We start from the raw sequence: 24,846 nt of genomic DNA on the forward strand, positions 1-24,846 counted from the left end.
TTATTAGAACCGGTTTAAACCTTTAAAAAAAATCTATGAGATTAACTGCTGTTGCCAGACGCTTCAACTTTGATGATGGACACCCAGGGGGGAACAAGACGGAAGCGATAGAGACAATATGTGTGTGTATGTGTGTGCTGGGCTGTGTTAATGGACACCATGTAATGTTGGCATCGACCTGTCATCGGCAGAAACATACCCAAGGTCATGACTGGAGGAGAAGGGGAGAAATAAAGGGAGAAATAAGAAATAATCAGAAGCATGGTAGCAGAGGAGGAGGTTGGGGGGGGGTACTGCAGATTATGAAAAGTGATTGGTGTCATGATAACAGCTATGAATAACAAAAGTTTCCACGGCACAATTTTGCTGATGCCTTTCTTTAGAGTAAAAGAAAGTGGAGACGGAGAAAATGAAGACAGCTGAGATCCAGGCTGACTGACAGCAACATGCTTTGTGACAGCAACTGTTAAGGCGAGTGGTTAAAGTAATTAACAATGTTAATTAAACCTGGAAGGGGAGCCACACAGATACAGAGGTATACTCCATATGCACCCAGATCTTAAGTGGCTTAAGTAGGTAATTGCTTTTGCTGGTCACTTAGCAGATCCAAACTAGTAAGAACAGGATTCAATGACTAAAATGATAATGGCTTTCAGCACCAAGTTCATTTAGTCCTTCATGGCTTACATGTAAAATGGCTGACAAATATATATTTCCTGTTTAAAATGAGAATACAGTAATAAAGGATCATAAGCTATAAGATATGATAAATGTCATTAATCCGTAGGAACATGTCACCCAGTGCAACAGTGTGGCTCATTATGGTTTCAGCACAGTAGCATCATGGCTGTATGGATGGTGAGTGGTTTGTTCACCACTTTGAATCAGACTGAAATGCTTCAACAACCATTGTTCATGACTACAGAAAGTGTGGATGTGCAAAACCTCTTCTTTTGTATTTTGACTTTAGTTACCATGCCCCCCCCCCCCCTGTTTTTTATGGTGTGGCATAAATTTTAATTTGAACTTGTGAATTTTCTTTTAGCACCATTGGGGTACAATTTTCAAATTAGCTTTTATTAATTAATGTCACCACACTGGCCTCTAGAAATTAGACCTGTGTTTCGTGACGTTATGACACTGGCCACCATTTTATCCTTTGTCGCGTTGATTATAGATAAAAAGAAATAAACGCACAACAAGCTAAACCACCGGGAATGTGTACTTGCACATATCTGAAACGCCAAAGCGGTGATGTGCCAGATAATGTTACATTGCAGCAAATGCTAAGCCTGTGTTGGCACCCCCACTGCACCACCAGACTGCTCTCATTTAAATGAATGACATAGCTGCATTTTTTCACACTGGGCTAAAGTTGGTCTGAACAGTCTTTGTTTTGTTGACAACAATGGACCTCTATGGCACACAGAAATAGTTTATATCAAGCTTTGCAGGCAATACCTGCCAATACCTTTACATTGGATTTGTTGACATTAACAAGAACCTAGAATATCGTATCCTTTTAAATGTGTAGGACATTATTTTATCATTTTCATGGTCTGTGTACCTGGAGCAGATGTGTCCGTTTCCCTGCGTAGGTTTTTAGTGTCAGCAATAATAATGCTGGCAGTCACTATTCTTCAGCAGTGCACAGAACTGTGGAGTAAAACTGCTGCCAGGAGTGCCAGGACTGTCTACCACTTGCATACACTGTGGAGCATGTCGCCTGGGCTTTGGAGCAGTGAGTGCCTGAATGCCACTTGCATGTGGATAGATTTGTGCACCAGTTAGTCATTGTTTTGTTCAGTAGTTAGACACCCTCGCCTACAGAATGAAGAGAGGAGGTGAAACTGAGTAGTCTGAGGGCGTCATAGACGAGAGCACTCAACAGGAGGTAGAAATTTTCTGACACCTGTTAAGGACCATTGTTACAGAATGAAAGCTGGCAGGAGTATGTTGGGTGATAATTGCTGGCTGTAAAAATGTGATGGCATCAAACTTCCAGGAGTATGACAATAGATATGCCTAAAGCAGAAAATGGAGAGTGGAAAGGTAGGGAATGTGGGGGAGATGATTGGCAGGTTAAAGCACATGTTAAAGTTGGACTGAAAACAACGCAAGAGAAATGTTACCGTTTCAAATACAAAGCTGTTTACAAAAACCTGAGACAATGCAAAACACAGAGGTGTCAAGATTACATACTGATATTTGCTCCCAAGGTGAACAAACATGATATCATGTAGACAGGTGATATCTATGGTCTGATGAAAAACATGTTAGATTTGAGTTGCAGTATGTGTTGGACTCCACTAACATCAATGCATTGTAGATTAACTGTGTTTTCTTGCACAACAGCGAGTGGGGATTGCTGTGCAGTAATGAGCATGTTTACTAAAAAGTGTCATGATGAGTTTTTGAAGCTGTATTGACTCTAATGGACACTATGGATAACAGTGGGAATTGCCGTGGAAAATACTGACATCTTTTTCCATTAACTGCTGATATACAGAACAGCAACCTGTCCTTTTTTTTCACAAGAATAATGATGATGAACATAATTAACTATGCCCTTAGTTGCATTTGGCAAATTTCTTCTTAAAACATTAGGGGCAGAGTCGAGTTTCATGCTGAAATTAATTGTATCCCTTAGCTTCAATAACAAATATAAGGAGTGCTAACAATAAAACAACCTGAATGATGGTGATTTTCCTCAAGTATAACTGGTAGAAAAACCAACCAGCTTAAGTTTATATTGGAAATTTGCACCTTATTAGGAGAAATACAGATGTAGTAGTGACACAAGCTCTATGACTCTGTGTATGTTGGCATGTGTGTGTCTGGCTGTTGTTTTCTTGCTATTGTCACATCAGTGAAGTTATGAAAAACTGCCAGCGCAGCAGTTCCAGATGTGTGCAATTCTTCGTCCTTGAAAGGCACAATATATACAACAAATCTAGAAATATGTAACTGAAGGAGAGTAAAGTCTGTACTAGTTTTCTTGCACTGATTAAATGGGTCAAGGTTGGGGACTCTGTGGTTTGTGTTGCCGTAACAACCTCACATCACTTGCTGGCTGCCATGGCAATGCATCAAAAATAGAGTGATAAAAAATAACCATTTATTGCTGGGTGGATGGGTAGGTGGGTATATTGGTATCAAGAAAGAGAGGCATGCTCTCTGTAATTAGCTGAGTACAATACACCTCAGTACATTAATTGAAAACACACAGGTGGTACTTCCTAAGGATTTATGACCCTTTTTCAGGCAAAGTATAATCACTTACTAAAGGACTGCAACATTTTTCTTTACCTGTTCAAAGCAGCAATTTAGTCAAGTATACCACATTGATTTGTCATGACTATGCAATCACTGATGTTTCTTTTGAGCTGATTGTATTTATTTATATTTGCATAACTACGGATGTTTTTCTTAGCGATTGAATAAATGCCTGTAGTCCCAAAAATGTTTCTTCTTCAACCAATATGCCACGTTTGGCAGCAGAAAAATTTTTTTTTATTGTTCTCCATTACTTTCCATCCATTATCTATACCCGCTTATTTCTAAGTAGGGTCACGGGGATCTGCTGGAGCCTATCCCAGCTCTCTTTGGGTGAAAGGCAGGGGTACACCCTGGACAGGTCACCAGTCCATCACAGGGCTCCATTACTTTGCAGATGTGCAAAATGTGTCCCTAAAAACGTAGTGACAGATGTTATTGAGCATGACTAAATGGATCAGAAATCAGATGAACTTTGCAATAATTATCTTGCTAAATTGAAACAATGTGATCATGGTAAAGGTTGGGACCTGTTGGTAATTTGTAGTGACCTTAGCAAATATCCCCTATGGAACCAAGGTCATCATGTACAGCAGCAATAAACCAATGGCAACCAGATCGGGGAGTTTTGCATGGAAGGTCTGTTTTTCTGCTTCTTATTCTCTTCTACCTCTAATTTGTCTCCTGAATCTACTGCAACCTTTCCAATTCAGTATAGTAAATTTCTGAAATTTACCAATCAACAGACACACAAACAGGGAAAAGGGCAAAACAGAAGTTTGTTCTTTGTTTGCCCCATATGACAGACAACCTTGACAGACTAAGTGAGCAAGAAGAGTAAGCATGAAAGGAAGAATGAGAAACAACAGCTGAAACTATAGAAAGAAAAACAGGGCCACTGGAGACAAATATAAATAGACATGATAAACTTAGGTGAGCTAGGTTAGATTGCGAGTAGAGAAGTTGTGAATTAGAAGTAGGGAAAAACATGAAAGTGGTAAAGGAGAGCAGGATTTAAAATGTCAATATGGTCAATGAGGCTAATGGCAGTAAAGGACATTCTGTCTTTTATCTCTTTCTCTCTGTCTCTGCAGGTCTCCCACAGAACAGGGAGCCAGACTTCAGGCCAGACATGGCAGTCAGACATCCTTGAACAGCAGACAATGTGCACACATGGACTTTTCATCATGATATTTTCATCTTCATACCTTTACTGGAAGTAGTGGTGACACACACATACCACCTTCACACACACAGCAAAATTGGTTATTATTGCAGTAAATGGGCTATAACTAGGATCCCTGTGGGTGCAGGTGAGTTAGGCAGGTGTTTATAGGGCATAAGATGAACATGGGCAGACCAGACAGCTGGCAGAAAGTGGGCACTGTAGGGGTCTTACCCTCAGATTACAGTTTAGCAGATTAGCGCTAAGCAGCAGTCACCTCGAGCTCACCAGCCCCATGAAACTTGTGCCACCAGCCAATAGGGTGTCCACACACAGATACACACAGCGGCACAGCTGTAGAACACAATTAAATTAGTGAAACTGGCAGACGGTGTGCAACCCTAGCTGAGTACCATACACATTAAATCACAGGCACACACACACACACACAGACACACTGACACAGACACACTGGGCTGCAGGACAGATGCTGCCCCCACACTTCCTCCCATCACCCTCACAAAGCCAGCTGGAGAGAAGATGAGATTTGGGGCTGATTGGTTTTGTCCCTTTTTTTTCATTACACCCTCTGCACATCACTCCATCCACCACTTTCACTTTTCCTCAGTACAGCATCGTCCTCGGATGAACCCTCAGCATAGAAATCTTTCCGTATGAAGACTTCAGCAGATTCGCTTGTGATGCTTTGATTTCACTGTTTTAGGTTTATGTTTTTTATTTTTTCATGTGAGTGGGGACAGAGTGGAGCACAGCAAGGCCTTTTTGTGAATTGTAGATACCATATCAGTCAGACTTGGTAGAACCCCCCCCTAACTGCAGCACTGGCGTCAAGAAGGTGATAGCGTGAGCACTACACTCTCACTGGAATGGCCACATGGCATCTTCTGCTGCTGTCTTTTTTCATGTTTTTTATTAAGATTTCATCATTCACCACAAAGAAATGAAAAACTTTGCATCCCAACTTTGGAAACTTCATGTCTGAAGTAAATGTGGGGAGGAACAGCAACAGAGGAGGGCTTTAAACTCAACAAAAGTACCATTCACCGGGTAGCTCTCAGATCCGCAGTGAAACAGGCAGACACAGACAATGGACTGAAAGGAGTGAAAAAAAGAGAGACTGAGAAAGAGATAGAATAAGCAAGGTGAGAAAGAGAAATGCAAAAGTTGGAATAAAGAAAACAAAAGAGCACTGAGAAAACTGCAGGTAGCAGAGGGACCCAAGCAGAGCAGGAGAAAGGAGAAGAAGTAGAGAAGTATATTTTTGTCTAGGGTGGCTAGAGACATGATGGAACACCCTGCAGGCCAGACCTCCTCCGTCCTACTGCTCCTCCTCCCTTTCCTCCTCCTCCCTTCTTCCCTCCCTCTCTCTGCTTCTCTCAACTAGTCGCCCAGCTTTGCTTGGGTACATCGCTTCAGAGCAACGACAGCCAGTGAAACAGAGAAAGCTGAGCACTGGTGCCGAGCTCAACATTCACACAGATGGCAGAAAGAATTAGAAGGACCTGCTGCATCATATTCACAGCATGCACTGGATTTCACTGAAGATGGACATTACAATTAAACCAAAAAACGAGAAAAGGGGAAAAGACAGAGATGGACATGAAGTCAGTAGAAGCTAGAGAGGGGAAAGTTAGACAGTAAACAAGGAGAGAATGAACAAAGGATAAAAAGGTGGAAAGAGGGTGTGCACGAAGCTGAAGGAGAGATTACCTCTCATCGAAAGCAGTCAGGCTACAGCTGTGTAGTTCAGCTGCCAATCCAGCGTGTGTGTGGAGGCATTCTGCATGTGAGACGAGCACATAGCTGTGGAGGACAGAGGGGCAGAATCCAGCAGGAAACCAGAGAGAAAGTGCAGGATCCTCACTAAGTGCAGCTTGACTGGGAGACAGACTGACACGGCGCCCCATCTGTGTGTACAGGTTTGATACTGTGGGAGAGCTTGTGGTCCAGTGTTAGTCGGGGGCTGTCTCAGTCACGTTGACTAGACTTTGGTGGTTGTTGCGTGGAGGCAGCAGCAGAAGAGGAGTGGGAAGTGGACTGGGGACAGTGGCAGGCCCAGGGGTGGGGGCATGGCCGTGGGGGGGCCGCATCCCATCCTCCACCCTGCACCAGGACAGGCGTTGGGGCTGGGGGTCCTGGGGCAGAGGCCCATCCAGGGGAGGTCCAAGACTCTCCGAGTTCAGGCCCTGGCTAAATGGAGGTGTGGTCGGGGTGGCAGGAGGTGGAGGTAGTACTGTAGGAGGAGGCGGAGCAGAGAAAGGAAGCAGGGTGAGATGTTCCCGCAGAATCTGGGTTCTCCTGGGCTCAGTGGTTCTTGTCTTTCTCACCTCGCTCTTCTTCTCCGTCTCACTTCGTGGAGGCGTCGGGTTCAACTATGTGGAGCCACCTGGATGGGAGGAGTCAAGGCGGGTGAAGCTGATACCCAGCTATGTGGGAGCACACCGCCTGTCACCACCCGACACCCCGCTACAGAAGACATGTGCCTGCCAGCGGTGTGTTGGAGACCCTGGCGTTTCTGATTGGTTCGATGAGAACTATGACCCAGATATCTCACCTGTTTGGACTAGAGACAACATCCAGCTGCCCTCTGATGTCTACTACTGGTGGGTGGTAAGTAACAAAATGATATGACTTTACCTATAGTTCTGTAACCAACTGTCTACTTTAGGTGTGTATAAAGATGTTTTGCGCAGGGCTGGATAATTTTGTTCTCATGATAATTTTAAATTCTTTACCATCTAATGATATGAGGTTCCAGGATTAGATCAACATTTTGAGAAAAGAGCTTCTGCTTTCTTGCAGGAAGTTGCATGAAAAGATTGATCGCTTTCTTACAACTGTATGTTTTTTTTTTTTTTAGATTAGCTTAGCACAAACACTGAAAGCAGGGGGTAACAGCTTCACTGGCTCTGTCCAAAGCTAAAAGATCCACATACCATTTCCAGTCTTTACGCTAAGCCAAGCTTACTGCCTGCTGGTACCAGCTCCATAACATACAAAGGTGAATGGTGCATTGAGCGTCTCATCTAACTCGGAAAGGAAGAAAAAAGGAAGAAAAAAAACAAAGCAAATATGTGTATTTTCCAAAACTATTTCTTTAAGGACATATTTTAAGCATTTTTAAAACTACCAGCATGTAAAATACAGTCCAGCACATCCATGCACTACAGTGTAGCAAATATAGTTACAATTATATATTATCACTAATTATGTCTTATCAAAAACTCTCCACTTTTAAGCCACTATGTGTAGAATTTCTATGACTAAACGACTTTTAAAACTGGTGCGACATCATGGATTAGTCTGTAGAAAAATAACAGCACCAATTCAAATGATAGATGAAAATGAACTCAGTCTGGCATTAGCGTTCAGCTGTTTCAGTCTTTTGGTGAGCAGGTGCAAGCTCCATGTGTGTGCCACACTGTCTTTTGTATTAGTACTGCTGCAAATCACCATTGTCAGTTCTACACTTGGGCTTACCATTAAATTCAGTCTTTAATTATACGCTTTAATTCTGTGTTTGTCCAAAATTGGACATCTATAGTGTATTTGCACAGATGACGTATTACAAGCCTACACACTATATTTTTTTTCCTGATTTATTATCCCTACATACATCGATATAAATTCAGTAGAACATAAAAACAAGACAATGGTAGTTACCTACACCATCAGTATATATTTAATGTATATATCAGTTTTCCAGACTATAAATCAGAATATTAGTTACCTTTAGCAAAAAGAGGCAGCATTTTCACTTGTGTGACACTAGGAGTTGTAGTTTAGTGTAAACATAAGAATTTGTACTTTTTTGCAGGTACAGTATTATCTTCAATTGAGTCAAGAGTGCCACCTAACGCTAATGACTACTCAACAAAATTACTGCATATAAGCCACTTCGCTGTATAAGTCACAGGACAAGTCTGAGGAGTAAAAAAAATACGAAAATATGGTATACTTAATTTATATTGTTTTTGCAGAACCATTAAACACCATAAAATCCATTTTTGTGTAGCACGTAGTTTCATGGAAGATACATGTTTATTAGCACACCAACATATGGCAAGTAATGCAGTATAATCACAGCTCTCACTCCATCCTCCTCATCCTCCCTTGTTCTTGAGCCAACCAATCTCCTCTTACAAGTACTACATGCTCCTCATCCTTGCCAGTCATGTGTCACAGTGTTCATTTGGGAAGTCGAACATCTGGGTTTTCCTTAAACCACTGCTGCACACTGACTAAAAAACTAAAATGGGTATGTCTTCTCAGAGTGAGCACATAATCAAAGTACCTTTGCATTTATAATTCTTGAGTGTATGTGTGTGTGTGTATTTATCTTTGTAGCTGTATCTGTGTGTTAATATGTATATTCGTAGCATTGATGTTCTTCAATAGCTGGTTCAGACTTTAGTTTTTGAGCTGTAGTCTCACTCCAGCTCTGAAATGGCAGAAAACTGCAAACATAGGCCAATAGCTTGCCAAGTCATTAGGTCACACTGCAACATGGAGGTGATGAACTGGGAAAGATGAAAGGGGAGTGAAAGAAGGCAAAAGAAATTAGGAAGAAAAGATGGACAGAGGGAAAGAATGGGGCAAATCACATAGAGAATAAATTGGAGAAACCATAAATGTGTTTGGCAGTAAAATGGGAAAGGTGAAATGATGAACAGACAAGTGATGGATGAGAAATGTAGAGAAGAAGTAGAGGCAATTCAAGGTAGGGTGACTGAAAATAAGAAGGGAAGAAAGGAAAAATACAAACAGAAGAGAACATCATAGAAAAAAAGAAACAACAACAAAGAACGAAGAGAAGAAAGGTTCATGTGCCATACCAAGCAGGACAGACACACCAGCCTCTGCTGGCCTATTACATCACTGTTTGTTTTTGACCTTGCATTTTCCAGTCAGGGATGCCTTTCAGTTGTTCTGTATGAACATGCACATTACGTCTATTCTGCAAATATAACTACATTACTCTAAAATTACAGTATTTCAGACTTTCAGTTACGTTGCTCTAAACAAATGCTCAGAGCAGTCTGAGTCTGACCTGAGGATTTGTGCAGATTGAGCAACCTTTTATGATTTACAAAAGGAAATTTGTTGGAAAAACCTCTGGACATACATGGAAAAGTTCTGGAAAAAAAGACAAGATTTCAGGAAAAGTCTGGATTTGTGAAAGAGGAATCTAATAAAGGCCTGTAGTCAAAATGACAAACAATTCATTTTAGAGATTCCTTGGAAAGGAATAAATATAGGCTTCTGAAACAAAGAGCTTCATTATTATTATATTTATAAAGCCACTTATAGCTTGTGCTGCAAAATTACAAGTGATTATTAGTTTATGAAGATGTACTAGAATATGAAAAGTTAGTATCATGCTTGTATCTATAGAATATTAGTTATTTGACACTGCAGTCAGCAGATTTCAAGAATCAATACAGTCATATTAACCTAACCTGAGTTAATGGATGTCTGGGTAGACTAACTGTAACTTTATTTATATAGAGCTTTAGAAACAACTAAAGTTGCCCAAAGTGCTTTACTAAACAAAAAAACAGGAGTAAACAACAGGCACCAAACACCAAAACCACAAAAAACACATGAATCAAATCAAATACGAAAATAAATGACAGATAATGCCAACAATTCAGACTGTGTTAAATGACATTGAAAACGTAGGCATGCAAAAGCTCAGAGAGGTAGAGCAGGGCAGCACCATTAAACCCGTTTTAAAAGGAGTTTAAAATTGACCCTAAAGTGCACGGGCAGCCAGTGAAGTGAGTATAAAACCGGAGAGATATGTTCATATTTGAGTGTGCCAGATAAAAGGCATGTGGTAGTGATTTGTACATGCTGCAATCAAGAAATAGAGGATTAACTGACACCAAAATAGAGTGCGTTACAGTAATCAAGCCTGGTGGTAACGAAGGCGTGGATTACTGTTTAAAAATGCCGCCAATTCAGAAACGGTTTAACTTTGGCTAATTGCCTCAGATGAAAGAAACTGGATTTAACCACTGATTGGATCTGGCTGTCAAGCTTAGGGTCGAAGTCCATTTTGAACCCTAGATTTAAAAATTCGGGTTTGGCGTATTCTACCAAAGGTCCCAGGTCTATCAGGGTGACCCCACTTGTAGAACTGGGGCCAAGTACCAACACCTCATTCTTTAAATCATTAAAATGTAAAAAATTCAAAGCCCTCCAGGCTTTAATGTCATTCAAGCACTTGAGTAGTGAGCTAATGGAGAAACCATCTTTATTTTTAATAGGGACATAAATTTGAGAATCGTCTGCGTAACAGTGGAAGGTAATGCCGTATTTACTGAGGATGGAGCCCAGGGGCAACAAATATAAGGAAAAGAGGATAGGTCCTAAAACTGAACCCTGTGGGACCCCATAAGAAAGAGGGACAGAGGAGGACTCAGAGTCTCCAATGCGGACACAGAAAGTTCTCTCTGTCTGGTTATCTGACCGAAACCAGTTCAGAACTACACCCTTAGCGCAGTATTCTAAACAAGAAATCAGAATATCATGGTCCACAGTATCAAAAGCAGCAGTTAGGTCAAGTAGTACAAGAACCACGTAGTCACCAGAATCACAAACTAAGAATTCATTCATTAAAAACTTGAAAGAGCAGATTCGGTGCTGTGCATTGCTTTAAAACCAGATTGAAAGACCTCCAAGATATTGTGTTCATTTAAAAAAGCTAAAATCTGAGTTTAAACAATTTTCTCTAAAATCTTTGATAAAAACTGTAATCTGGAGATGGGCCTGAAATTAGCAAGAACATATGGGTCTAGCCCAGGCTTTTTGATCACTGGCTGTACTACTGCATGTTTAAAATTGCTAGGAAACACCCCTGAGGTTAGACTGCCATTAACAATGATAAGAACAGACGGACCTAATGTAATAAAAACCTCTTTAAAAAGTCGGGGGGAAACAGCGTCAGAACAGAACGGAAGAACGGTCAGAGACCTCAGGATGAATAATGCACTGTCCTCTATATGTGTTTTCAACTCATATTTGCTTTTCTGGCACTATGCTGTAAAAATGAGGAAAGGTTAGACCTCTTTGTGTTTGGGAATTAGAGGACTGAACAGGAGGCAGTTTCCTGCTAAATACTTTAGGAAGCAGGCATCAGTCATTCACCCAAGTGGCCGTGTAAGTGCTCCCAGCTCAATTACTCACTTTTCTCTCATCTGAGGGAGGTTCCTCAGTCCAAAGTGGTTTAATATGGAGGATCAATGTAGCAAAAAACTGAAATACTTCTCTGTTTTGCCTTGTTTATGTCTCACTTGACTTACTTTTAATACTGAAGCCAATTCAACCAATTTTAGAAGGGAAGGAAAACAAACAGTTATGTGTGTGTTTATGAATGTTTTGAGTGTGTATGCTCTTCAATTAAAGCTAATGTCTTATTTTACGTTAAATGACAGAAACATTTGATTCACAGGACTTAAGAATACTCAGGGCAGCACGGTATATTGGTGGTTAGCATTGTTGCCTCACAGCAAGAAGGTTCCATGAAACCATGCAGGGCCTTTCTGTGTGGAGTTTTCATGTTCTCCCTGTGCTTGTGTGGGTTTTCTCCAGGTACTCTGGTTTCCTCCCACAGTCCAAAAACATGTATGTCAGGTTGATTGGTGACTCTAAATTGCCCATAGGAGTGAGTGTGAGTGTGTGAGGTTGTTTGTCTCTATGTGGCCCTGTGATGGACTGGTGACCTGTCCAGGGTGTACCCCTGCCTTTCACCCAAAGACAGCTGGGAGAGGCTGGGATTATTTGGTCAATTAGTCTAATGTTGTTGGCATGTTTTGTATATTTAGGTATGCTGAGTTACTTTTATTGGATTAGCTGTGAAAATGTAATTTTGTGAAAGTTTACATTATTAAATAGCATTGATCAAGTGTTAGTTTAGATATGTCAATCACACTACCTTTAGTGATACGTAATTCTTGATTTGACTAATACAAAGGACTAGCCTGTGTTTGAATTTCTAAATCGCTGGTCTGCTTTGTCCTAGATGTAGCAGTGTTCTGCCAATATGAAACACAGGTTTAAGTAAAACATAAAAACTGCACTTCCTTCAGAGTAAGCTCCAGGAAGTTTAATACTAGATTAAGACAGCTAAGAGGAAGGAAGCAAAATGGCATCTGGTATGGCTGCCAAAACTCATCTACCAAATATTAGTAGACCCTGAACAACAGTGGTGCAGTGTGCCAAGTTCGCTCCAGCATCACAAAGAAGAAGGCAAAAGATGGATGGATCAGGAAGGATGGAAAAACAAAGTGAAGGAGAAATCTGCAGAGAGATAACAGCATGAGAAACAAAGAGAAAGCAAAGGGGACTAAAAGAAAGATTTAATGGACTCTGATCAGCACTGATGAGCTGCATGGTGCACAGGCATCCCAGAGAGACGAAGAGATGAAGAAAAGCAAGAGGAGGAGGAGAAACAAAGAGGGAGCAAGGGAAATTAAAGAGAAGGAATTAGACATGAGGGCAAGGAGACTGCTGGAGAGCATGTGTGAATGAAAATGAAAGAAAATGAGGTCTGTGTTGGAAGAGAGAATTAAGGCCGATGGTGGGTGAAGAGAAGGCAGTGACAAAGGAGTGTGAAAATGAAGATCGTTGTGTAGGAGAGAGGGAAAAAGTCATGTAGTGGCTTCCAATATCCTAATGGAACTTGTGTAGGTATTTTTTTTCAAATGTGCGTGCAGGTGTATGCTTTCTCTTTACATGCACCGGTGCACATTGGCCTGTGTGGTAGATGCTTTTTCCTATTTTAATTAGACAACTTTTTTGTCATCCACTGCTGTCTGTCATCTCTTTATATGCTATGAGGCATTTTTAAAAGCAGGCTAAAAAATATGACCCTTTCAATAAATACACAAAGCAGAAATACCATGGCTTCACAATACTGTTGTTCTGTCAGTGTTTCCAGTCTGTTTTAAAACATTGGCCAGGTGCCCTTCAGGAACACTTTAATAGGTTTACTTGTTGTAATCATTCCTCTCATACTGGCCATTAAAAGATCCCTTAATAATTTAAGTGATGGGGATAAAATCTACAGTCCTGTGCAAAAATCTACTTCAGAGTTTATCTGGATCTAATTGACGTCTATATGAAGCTTCAGCAGTCTTTCAACCATCCATCCATCCATCCATCCATCCATCCATCCATCCATCCATCCATCCATCCATCCATCCATCCATCCATCCATCCATCATCTATACCTGTTTACTGAGTACAGTTTGACTCAGTGATGTTATATCTTTATCATTTTGTTTTAGATAGAAACAGCTATAAAAAATCCTATTGAAACAAGAACCTCCTGCTGAAATGCTAAACAAGCTACAGGCTAATGTCAGTATCCAAACAGTCTCACTGTGACAATGCTGCCAAACTGATCTTGAATAACGTTATGCCTAATGGTGGATGTGAGAGAACCATGTTTGTTTGTCATCAGGAGTGCTGTGGTCATCGTTGTTGGGGGCAGTCAAAAACAAAAAAAACACAACTTTATTTAGCACTCTGTTGAAGTGTCATTAAAACTGAAAGCATATTCTGAAAATATATTTTTCTTTCCCTCTTCCACTCCCATTTTTTTATGTAACATGTTTCTGACACATGGACAGCAGTGTCTCTGCTCCTCCGAGCATGGCTCAACCAGTCTCACTGCATCCTGTCAGTCTGACACATGGCTGTTACCTCAAGACACACACACACACACATACATACACACAGGCACAAGCACCTGCTTATTTGCACATGAATGCATGCAAGTGCATGCATACACAGTACATGGGCACACAGGAAGTAACTATATTTAAAGTCTGTTGTCAGATCAAATTTGTCCTCACATTCTAACCATATCTCTCACTTTCTTGCTCTAGATGTTACAGCCCCAGTTTAAACCACACAGCCTCCAGCAGGTGCTGCTGAAGTTGTTTCAGGTATTTTATATTATTAATTAATCTTTCCATTTCATGGTACTTTCAAATTAGCAGTCATTACTTCACCGTCTTGGGCAAAGGCCAAGGGGAACAGATTGTCTTTATTAGACATTAGTTTTATCAGTGACTCATTCCTTGTTAATGCATCTCTATGTTTCTCCCCCATTCTGACTCTCAACACAGCACAGCACTTTCGTATAAAGTCGAAAGTTTAAGTATCTCAGTCTGGCTCCCTGAAGGCCAAAGGGACTCATGTATTTTTCATGGAGGTCTCATGAAGAATTCACCCCAGTATTGAGAGCAGGAAGTACTTTTACAATCAGGTCTAGGCTGCATGCTGGGTTATTTTACCTCTCTTGCTGTTCCAGTGTCGTATTTCATTCCCTTTGAAGCTTGAATCCATTGTGCTTGATTTGATCAAGGCTGTCTCTTTCAGGTGATTCCTGGAAGGTCACCGTATGGATCATGGGATCCGGGACGCTGCCTGCGATGCGCTGTGGTGGGGAACTCTGGAAACCTCCGTGGGGCCGGATATGGGCCAACCATTGATGGACACAACTACATTATGAGGTCAGAAGGGAATGGATAGATGAGCGAAGTGATGTGGGCCAGAGTGGACACAGGGCTGCATTAGACAGAGCAAGAGTAAACAAAGTAAGCTAGGTGCCAAGATGAAGGCTGAAACCAGAGGAGGAGGAGGAGAGACAGCTAGAGAGAAGGAAGGAGGACAGAGTTCAAGTGAGGAGATTGCTAAACCAGCATACATCACGCTGGACATATATTTTCCGTTTGATTCAGAAATGGAAAAATATTTGTCAACCTGAATGTTTTAGACAAATTACGTTTTAAATTATGTAAAAAAAAAGAAAACATTACAGTATTATTTTTGACTAATTGGTGTAAGTGAAGACAAAGTAAAAATCTGGGTGTCCTAAATGAAACATTTATTTACCCACTTTGAAGGTAAAGGTGTATGCCTGGCTGAGATTTCGAAGAAGGATAAACTTGTGCATCCACACGACTCCTCCAAGCTCGTCAGAGCAGAAATAATAGTACAGGGACAAAATGGAGGACCAGAACGACTTCTGGGTTGAGGGAGTAGCGAGGAATGATCAAATAAGGGGATTGGGATTTACTCAGAGATTTTGTGTTTCCCACATGCACACCCATGCAGAGAGGCACATTCATCCTTTTGTCTCATGCTATTCCCTGGGTCATGCAGCAGTGATGGATCACAGAGCCTGATTGTTGTGAGTTGGCATGAACACAGCTATATGTTGTTTCCTGCTGCGAGTGTGTTTTGGACACGTGCTGGTGCTATGAAAGCCTCAGCAGGAATGACTAGTATTTTGTGTTTCTGTGTGCTAAAGGCATTAGCAACCATTAGCACTGCACTCTCAGAAGAACTGCGTAGGCAGCCTCCAACTTCCATCTCCTATTACACGTTCTCATTGCTGTAGTTAGATTCCCATTTGTTTTCAAAATCAGCTTGGCCCAACAGTTCCACTCACCACCATCACCACCACCCACCTCCTGTCTGTCTGTCCCATCCAGCTAAACAAACCTCTGTTTTGTTCACTGACATATGGGTAGGTGCACTGAGAAGCCTTTCTTTCCAGGTGCACCTTCCTGTTTACAGAAACAGCTCACTCCTCCAGACAGTGAGTCACATCTACTGTAAATACAGCAAATGTCTGAAGCGCTGAGTGGTTCAGCTACTGTCTGAATAACACTGGACAGAAAATGCTTGTTATAAGATGTGGCAGAAAAGAGCTGAGATTTGTTAAAGCTATCAGGCAAAATACAAGGACACAGAACAATGTTGTGTGTGTAAGAACATCCTGTCTTAAAGTCTTGAAGAAGTTAAATAAACCAAACAAGGTAAATAAACCAAACAGGCATCATCAAAACTGAATATTAGGCAGTGGATGCCTACTTTGATAAAAGCGGTTTTCTTTCGTGACATGTTAAAGAAGTGGTCTGAACCATAAGAATGGCCAGATCTGCAAATGCACAATAGGTCACTGTTTGGAATGAGCACCAGGTAAAGCTGGCGTCCTTCTAACAACTGGAAAGACTAGTGGGCTATGGTAACATTGCTGTATTACATTAGTGAGCCACTCTTACATTATGTTATGGCATTTCCCATTATCCCTTAATTGTTATTTGTGGTTACAGTGTAATCTGGCTTTGAGGCAATAATTATGACAGGTTGTGGTTTCGGGGAGTACGTGATGGAAATATTTCCACAGGCCTGCCATGCACTTCCATCTTTGGGTTCGAACTCTGGTGTTGGTTTTGTTTTCCTGTTTGTGTACGGATAAAAGAAATGAGACATGATAGTGTGTGAGCTTTAGAGATGTTGGTTGGTGTGTTTTTGAACAGAGCCAACTCGCTGTTTGTCCTGATCCTGATGTCAGCTCCATATTCTAAGCTATTCTAAGAATGAGTCATATAACTACATGTCAAATGGTTTGTTTGGAATGACAAATCCTTTTCAACGACTTTAGTGTCTTTTAGTTCACCCTTTTTTAATTTACCAGTAGGCAACTGTTTTCAGTTAAAAGGCTGTGATAAAAATGTGTAGCACCTGTCCAGCATCAAATGTCAAACAGACCCAGTTTATGACTAGCTGGTGAACAGAGTTGATGGATGGATGTTGAGTTTACATTTGTTAGGTGGTGAGAAACTTGCCTCCAAATAAAAGTTAACTTTGTGCTAGGAGCTTGTTGTTCTACACCCAACTGACCAAAAACGTCCGTAAATGCAGGTTTGACATATTGTTATAAAAATGATGTTGATCATATTTTCCAAAATGCAGAACTACTCCTGAAACAACCACAAAGCTATGGTTCAAAAATGTGCACCATATCGAATAAACATGAATGTGAGCTCTCTGAAAGGATGCTGGCACCTATGTGACTACAGTTGAATGTAGCGGCCTCCCACATCACTAGCTAACAAAGTGTCACTTGAAGACATTTGTCCCCATGCTGTTCTTTTCACTTCTGCTCCTAGAATAAACCTGGCTCCTACGGTGGGCTATGAGGAAGACGCTGGCAGCCACACCACTCACCACTTCATGTACCCGGAGAGCGCTAAGAACCTCGCAGCCAATGTCAGCTTTGTCCTGGTTCCCTTCAAAACGCTGGATCTTGTTTGGATCACCAGTGCTCTGTCCACCGGCCAGATTCGATTGTGAGAAGACACACAGACACACACGCTTGTGGATAAACCCAGTTTAGCACAAGTGGCTGCACGTGCATGTGCACACAAACGGAAAAAGACAGAAAAACAGAAAGCTAAGATGTTTGGCACCCACCATTTTACTTCAGGGCACACACGAACACAAACACACAATAGAGGGTCGAGAAGCCAGAGTCGCTGGGCTGGAACAATCTGTCAGCTGTCAATCATTCAGAATTCATAGCTGCAGCAAATCACATAAAGTGCTGATTGAATGTGTTTAATCAATTTCTCTCTCTCCCTCAGTACATACGCTCCAGTGAAGCAGTTCCTCCGCGTAGATAAGGACAAGGTGTGTGTTTTCAATGTTAATTGCAATTGCTTTTGGTCATTTACACACACTCATATACACATGTGCCCCCCCCCCCCGCCTACAAACACACGGAACCCTGCTTTGCTGCAATTATATCACGCTTTCCCCACTGCTGACGAAGGATTACATTTAGGCTATAAACCCTCCTTTGTTTTCAATAGTCTTTTGCTTGCTCTTTATTACTTGAAAATAAATATATTCAAAGTAATCCACGCCATGTGAAGAGTTTGTGAATATCTTCTCCTGGTCAGATACACAGTTTTCACAGTCTTTGGAGCCAACCCAAAAATATAGATTTAGAATATTTACTCCTCCACTGCAGAGCTCTAAGCAGCCTAAAGCCATGTTTATAGGGACTGAACAACACCTTGAGGTAGATGATAAATATGCAAGTGTTCAGTTGTTAGGGCTATTAATATTTCACAGCAATCACAACCTGAGGAGGTATTATAATTTAACTTTTTAAAAATCTTTTCTTGTTCACTCGGACCTTTTGAATATGCAGCAGCAATAATGTGCATGAGGTTGTCCTCCTGTATTACAAATAAAATGAGGGAAAGCTTTACATCTGAATTTAGAGGATTATAGATTTAACTCCTCATAGACCAAAATGTTTAAGAAAACATCTAGATTTTCTGGCTATGACACAGGAAGGTGTGTGATGTATGAGACTGTGTAACGTATTAGAAATCTATGGACACTATTTTATTTTCTCTGCATCTCTGTCCACCTCCCAGGTGCAGATCTTTAATCCAGCATTCTTTAAGTACATCCACGACCGCTGGACCAGACACCATGGCCGCTATCCTTCCACCGGCATGCTGGTGCTGTTCTTTGCCCTTCATGTCTGTGACGAGGTCAGCATGTTTCTCTTTCTGTCTGTGTTCACATGACCACATGCTGTAAATCCCTGCATCGTGCTGAAACGCCACTTGCAGCTTATTCATCCTGGACACGTGCATATTTTTAGTCACACGTTTCCCATGCTCTGTTTCCATTGTTCTCCAGGTGAATGTGTTTGGTTTCGGGGCAGACAGCCGGGGAAACTGGCATCACTACTGGGAGCAGAACCGTTACTCCGGAGAGTTCAGGAAGACTGGCGTCCACGATGCTGACTATGAAGCCCAGATCATCCAACGACTGGCTAAGGCTGGCAAAATCACTGTGTTCCCTGGGAAATAACCAACACATCACCCTGCGTCTATCTAAGGTTTCATGTTATAAAGCTGGTTCGGACACAGAGGAGGCTCTTTTCAAACGTGTTACATAGTCTCACTTTCACTTATCTACACTAGTTTGGGAATTAAACCAAATTCTTAATGAAGGTATAAGATGAAATGGAAGTGAGCTGGTACCAAAAATGTCTTACCCTCCACTTTCCCTCATATTTGGAAAGTAGCCAACATGTCTAGGGTCTTATTGGAAAACATGGACCTGGTGTAGATGCTTAAGAACCAGGAACAGGACACATAGAGATCCAAATGTACTTCTGTGCATTTAGGTCTGACCTAAAATAACAGTTGAGAGCTAGATAAAGAAGATAAAAGATAAAAATAAAGTGACAAGATTTAATCTCTATCTGAGCATCAACTCAAGTGAAAAGCAAGTAAAAACTGGACAGAATGAAAAAAACTACAAATACCAACACTGACTGGTTAACAATCACACATTTTAGTGGAAATGTTCACACTGGATGGTTATCTAATCCTAATACAATATGCTTGATACTAAAAATACCACAGAAACTGTGAAATCAGCATCTAGGGATCTATTGTTTTACAGCAACATGGTGTCAAACGTACTTACACTACATTTTTACTTTCTGAGCTGTGGATGCTGGTAAACAAGTAGGGACTGCAGTCAGGACTGAAGCTACAGATCCAAGCTGCAGAGCTGTCAGATGCCATACTGGAACTGAAGGATTATCTTTTCAGCTCTTTCAGAAACCTGCACCATGACTTGTTTTGCCTTCACTTAAAGCATTATTCTTTTCAAATCCTATATGAGATGAAACCTCGCTTTTCACTTTTCACAGTCATAACTCTTCTTTATGCGAGGTCTGCCTCACAAGAGATTGTCACAGGGACTGACTGGGATGGGTTGTAAAACATGCGGTTATAAGACAATGGGTGATTGCTGTGGGTTGATACTGTATGACTGTCCTCTAAACCCGCCCAGGGTCCTTATGAGGTTTAGCAAGGCTTTGCTGCATTCTAGGAGACTCATGCAAACATGATGAAGACTTTTGCCTTTGAGCCATGCTGACTCAGAAAACATCACTGCGGCATTAGCATGAGCTCCAGCTTCTCTGTAGCCTGGTTTTAAATGCCACAGCAACCACCCAATCCCATTCAGACATGGAGTAATATTCTGGGATAGGGTTGGTTTGTGCACGTGAGACTCTAATGAGGCCAAAAGTCCATCTCCTGAGATTTCATGTTTGGATGGAGGCACACTGGTTCCTGGACCAGAGTTTAATCCCCATGTGGTCTACCAGGGTCTAATTTGTGAGAAAAGGACTGGAGACAGAGAGCTGGTGCATGAAGAACCAGTCCGACAAAGCCAGCACCAGGAACATTTCATTTGCTCTGATTCAAGGATGAAAAAAAGGAAGAAAAGAAGCTGTGTTCACTGTTTATCTGTAGCAATCTACACAAACAGTACCAGGCTCACGTCTTTGGATTTGAAAGGGCTGAGACAAAAAGGCATTTTGTTTCCCTTTCATGGACTTCTGTGTCCCAGCAAAGTTAAAAGACTGTTGGTGCATTTTGCCCCAGATTAAGGCCCAGATGACTGGGTGGAAGAAAATCCCACTGGAACTTCGAATTCTTTAACCTGTCAGCAACTCAGCTTCATTAACTACTAGCCCTGGTCCTTGCTCAGCCAATTAAATCTTCACTTGTCCAGAGGGGGTGCAGCCACCAGACGCCTTAGACTTCCATCACCATACCACAAAAACTGCACTTCCTCTTTTGATTTTCGAGATGATGGCACTTCCCTTGCAGATTTAGTTAGTTTTGTGTACTTTTTATTATAGGTGGAACATTAATGGCTTCTATTATAATTTGGCATCATCAAATAACACAAATTTACTGATTGTTACTTATTTCCATCTCTAATAAACAGAGAAAGGGATCAATCATGGGAATGATGCTAGACTGAATGGAAAAACAGAAATATACAGTATTTGATTTGAGCTCAGGCTGTAAATCCACCCATGGATGCCATGACAGAGATGCGTTCAAGACACAGCTGAAGGCTGATAAGTAAAAAGTACTCAGGGTTCCTATCCAGGTTGGAAAAATGTGGACAGTAACTGATTGAATATGTCTTTGAAAGCACGATATGTAATATTCTTACTTCCCCTTTCCATAGATGAATATATGTACGCCTTGGCTGAAATGATTGCTGATCAGTATCAGTGACTCAGCAGGTACTTCATCTTTGGCTAAGAGGTTCACCTTTTAAACCTCACTTTTCGAATGATTCTCTTTTTAGGAGCATGTCAGTATTTATGTCAGTTTCAGGCTAAAAAAATGCCAGAACTGGTTTGGTTTCAATTTTAAATATATCTCACACACGCAGAACATTTATGACCAAATCAGCAGTAGTTAAATAATGGCAGAACCTGTGGAGTTTTACCATTATTAAGGCTATGGATCAACTGTTTTGTTTTGTTTGGTGCCCGTTTTGTTTGTTATTGTGTAGTAGGACAAGGACTCAGATGCTCGCGAACACAACACACATTCCTACTAATGGTTTCACGTTGGTCCACTGCAGGTGGTGGTAGCACGCCATGAAAAGCAGCAGTGCGTCTGCAAACGCAGAGAAGAAGACTGTTAGACACTAAACATTGATGTAAACAATGCAGGATTTAAATTATTTTAAAAAATCTTTTTACCATGATTACAGCTCCAGAATACACACAATGAGTTTTGTGAGGACCAATGAATGTAAACTCCACAGGGCTCCTTTAAGGTTGAGAAAAACATCCTTGGTACTTAACACACGAAGTCAAACACACAACCGTATGATTTGGTCAAATTTAACTCATAGTGACTGAGGAAATACAATAAAATATGAAGTTTTGCTTTTATTGTCACAATATTGTGACATTTTGATTAGTAATAATAACATCACCTATTTCCATCTGAGCCCTCTACCTGGAAAATTGTGATTTCATGTCAGATCCCATCACTGCAAATTTAGGAAACCTTTCCAAGCTTTTAATGCTCCTTTAAAACCATAGGAGTCAAAGCTAAGAGTTTAAATTGTTTTTTTCTCAGAAGCAGTTTATTCGTTTAGTGACATATAATGTGTTATATATGAGATTAGAAACGATCTACCGTCTCCAAAATGGTCACAAAGATAACAAGAGTTTGTGACTAGAAGCTGTGTAGGAACCATGGGTGCCAGCCGCTGTAGCAGATGGCACATTTATGTGAAACAACATCTGTGTACGTATGAAAACAAAGCACGTTGTTGAGTCTGTTGTTAAAAGTTAAGGGATTTGATGGTGTGGCATTATGAGGCTTGTTTTTTATGAAGTGTTTAAAGTTTTACATGTAGTTTCACAATCCGTTTTGCAGAATAAGGCCTGAAGTAAACTTAGACACAGAAAGGAGGGTTGGGGTGTCGCACTGCCCCCAGCAGGTGATGAGAAGAACTGTGTTTCCTGTGTTATGTCAGTTCTGCTGATGTATTTTTGCATTATCTTTGGATGATATAGTGTAACCACATGTGAGTCTCATGTTTTATCATTGTACTTTACCTGCTTTCAGTGTTTTTGTCCAACTTTGCACATACCAGATTTTATAGGAAGCTTTAGTATTGAGCTGGACTCATTTTAGGAGTCAGTGTGACTGAATCTCGACGTACTTACTGTTTGTGGGTTTTTTTTCACTCTCTCTCTCTGACACACACACACACACACACACACACACACACACACACACACATACTTCCATGCTTTTGTGCCTTGTTCTGCTGCTGGACATCCCTCGCCTATAGTTGCTCTATCGGAAACATACACTTGCTAGTTTGTATTTTTGGAGTCTCTCTCACACACACTCACACACACACAAATTCTGGCTGAGAGCTGTGCCTTCAGAGCTGTACAGACACACACGCACACACACACCAACATGAAAAAACACAGCCTTCTGCTCGGGGTACAGACACCTCCTGCTCTTCACTTCTTACTGCTTTGTACACAGACACTGTTTTCTAAAGATCACTGTAGGCTAACAAAAAGGATGTAAACTTCTAACGCAGTGTGACTTGCTGTGAATTCATATTAGGCCATTTGATACTTTTTTGAAAACAGTAGATGCTTGTGAGGCAGTTCTGCTTTTCTAGACAGTGAGAAATGACAAGAAAGATTGCAGACTGGGTGTTATCTGCTGGTTTTTGAGCCCACGGAGCTCCAAGTCCTTATTCTATTTTTCTGAATATTTCTGTTTTGAACGACACCGTGACCGGAGACTAGCAGATGGTGAAGATAAAGCATTTGGACATATCACTGTACCATTGTTGTAATGGGTCATGCCTGGTTCAGTGTTTCTCTGAGGTGTCGGCCGCTGTACCACAGTCCTGTATTATTGATGTTTATTCTTCAAGACACGCCTTCCAGCTTCAAAACAATTGTGTCATTAGTGTTAGAGATAGCGTGGCTTTCATCAGGACATTTTTAAACCCCCAGGCTGCAGATCAGCACAGTCCCAGATCATACTCTTGCTGCCTGAAGTGGAAAGGCAAGTCTTAGTGGTCGACTGTATGCCGAAACTAGCGAGACCCTGTTCCAGCGAAGCAGCTGTTATCAGCCTCCTCAATTCCTCACAGCAGTAGACCAGAACATTATGATCAGATAGGCGGGTAAAGCAGGGTGATCCCTCTCTGCTGTGCCAGCCTAAATTAGAGTGAAGGTTTTTATCCGCCTTCAGCACATGACACAGATTTGAGTGTTCCCTGTAGCATTTATAACCTAAAGTGGGTCTTTTCTCCTGCTGCTGACCCAGTACACTGATTCTTTTTTTTTTCCTTCTCCAGAGTTGATTCTTAAAATAACTTAGAAGAAGCCTTAGTTTTCAGGTTAATGTCTGCAATGGCTGTTTAATCAACATCAATAAAGAGCTGCAATGGAATGTGAATTTTATTAAAAATGGCCCTGACTGGGATTTTTTTTTTTTTTTTTTTTTTTTCCAAAACAGCTGACAGTTACATGTGAAGGGAGCAGCACGTTATCTCTGGAAATTTAAATGCGTGGTTCAGTGGTCTGATAACGGTGACAGAAATGTCGCTGATTTGTGTGAGTTTCTGTCATAATTTAAAATTGGGATTTTTTTTTGTGTCAAACTGCATTGTTGATATTGACATTCAAAGCACCAAAACATCCAGACGCGCTAAAATCATCTTCTTTCTGCTTTAGTCGTCAGTGGGATCCAGGTTCCCCTCACACGCAGGACTATTTTTACAACATTTTGTCACACACATTATGTGGTGCAGCACATTCCAAGTAAAGACCCGAACATCATCTCATTTTCTGATTGCCTGAAAACATGTTTTCAAGCCTTCTATAGCTGCATCAGAAGACACAAACAGTTGCTGTTTACCAGAATTCGTATTTTCCTGGATAAAATAGGGGCACATTCAATATTTAATTTGTAATTTAAGGGATGTGCAAATGGTGACTACTTCCGGACATGCAATAGTCTGGCACTTTTTACGCTTTTTTGTGCAAATCGAACAAAGAATACATAACATGAATAGTGAATTTAAGAGGCACTAGTTTGGAGAGAGCTAAGTATTTCCAGTCTCAGCTGTGTCCTGGTTATAGCTTCAGATTTAGCAGACAGATGTGTGAGTGGTAT

The 24,846-nt window shown here is 41.1% G+C and overlaps 1 protein-coding gene and 1 long non-coding RNA gene across 2 annotated transcripts in view; both read left to right on the forward strand.

Annotated features, from left to right (window-relative positions):
* Positions 1 to 5,084, forward strand: part of LOC113133317 (uncharacterized) — a 29,825-nt gene extending 24,741 nt beyond the window's left edge. The window contains exon 3 of the long non-coding RNA XR_003295977.1: positions 4,371 to 5,084. This is a non-coding gene — a long non-coding RNA (uncharacterized LOC113133317). The remainder of the gene's footprint in view (positions 1 to 4,370) is intronic.
* Positions 5,085 to 6,061: 977 nt separating this feature from the next.
* st3gal2 (ST3 beta-galactoside alpha-2,3-sialyltransferase 2) lies at positions 6,062 to 22,096 on the forward strand. Its single transcript, XM_026311200.1, has 8 exons — positions 6,062 to 6,066; positions 6,475 to 7,072; positions 14,359 to 14,418; positions 14,855 to 14,988; positions 17,437 to 17,616; positions 17,911 to 17,956; positions 18,715 to 18,834; positions 18,986 to 22,096. Exons 1-8 carry the CDS (start codon positions 6,062 to 6,064, stop codon positions 19,157 to 19,159), a joined length of 1,317 nt encoding a protein of 438 aa, XP_026166985.1. The 3' UTR covers positions 19,160 to 22,096.
* The last annotated feature ends 2,750 nt before the right edge of the window (positions 22,097 to 24,846 follow it).

Source organism: Mastacembelus armatus, chromosome 6, assembly GCF_900324485.2.
Source record: "Mastacembelus armatus chromosome 6, fMasArm1.2, whole genome shotgun sequence".
NCBI lineage: Eukaryota > Metazoa > Chordata > Actinopteri > Synbranchiformes > Mastacembelidae > Mastacembelus > Mastacembelus armatus.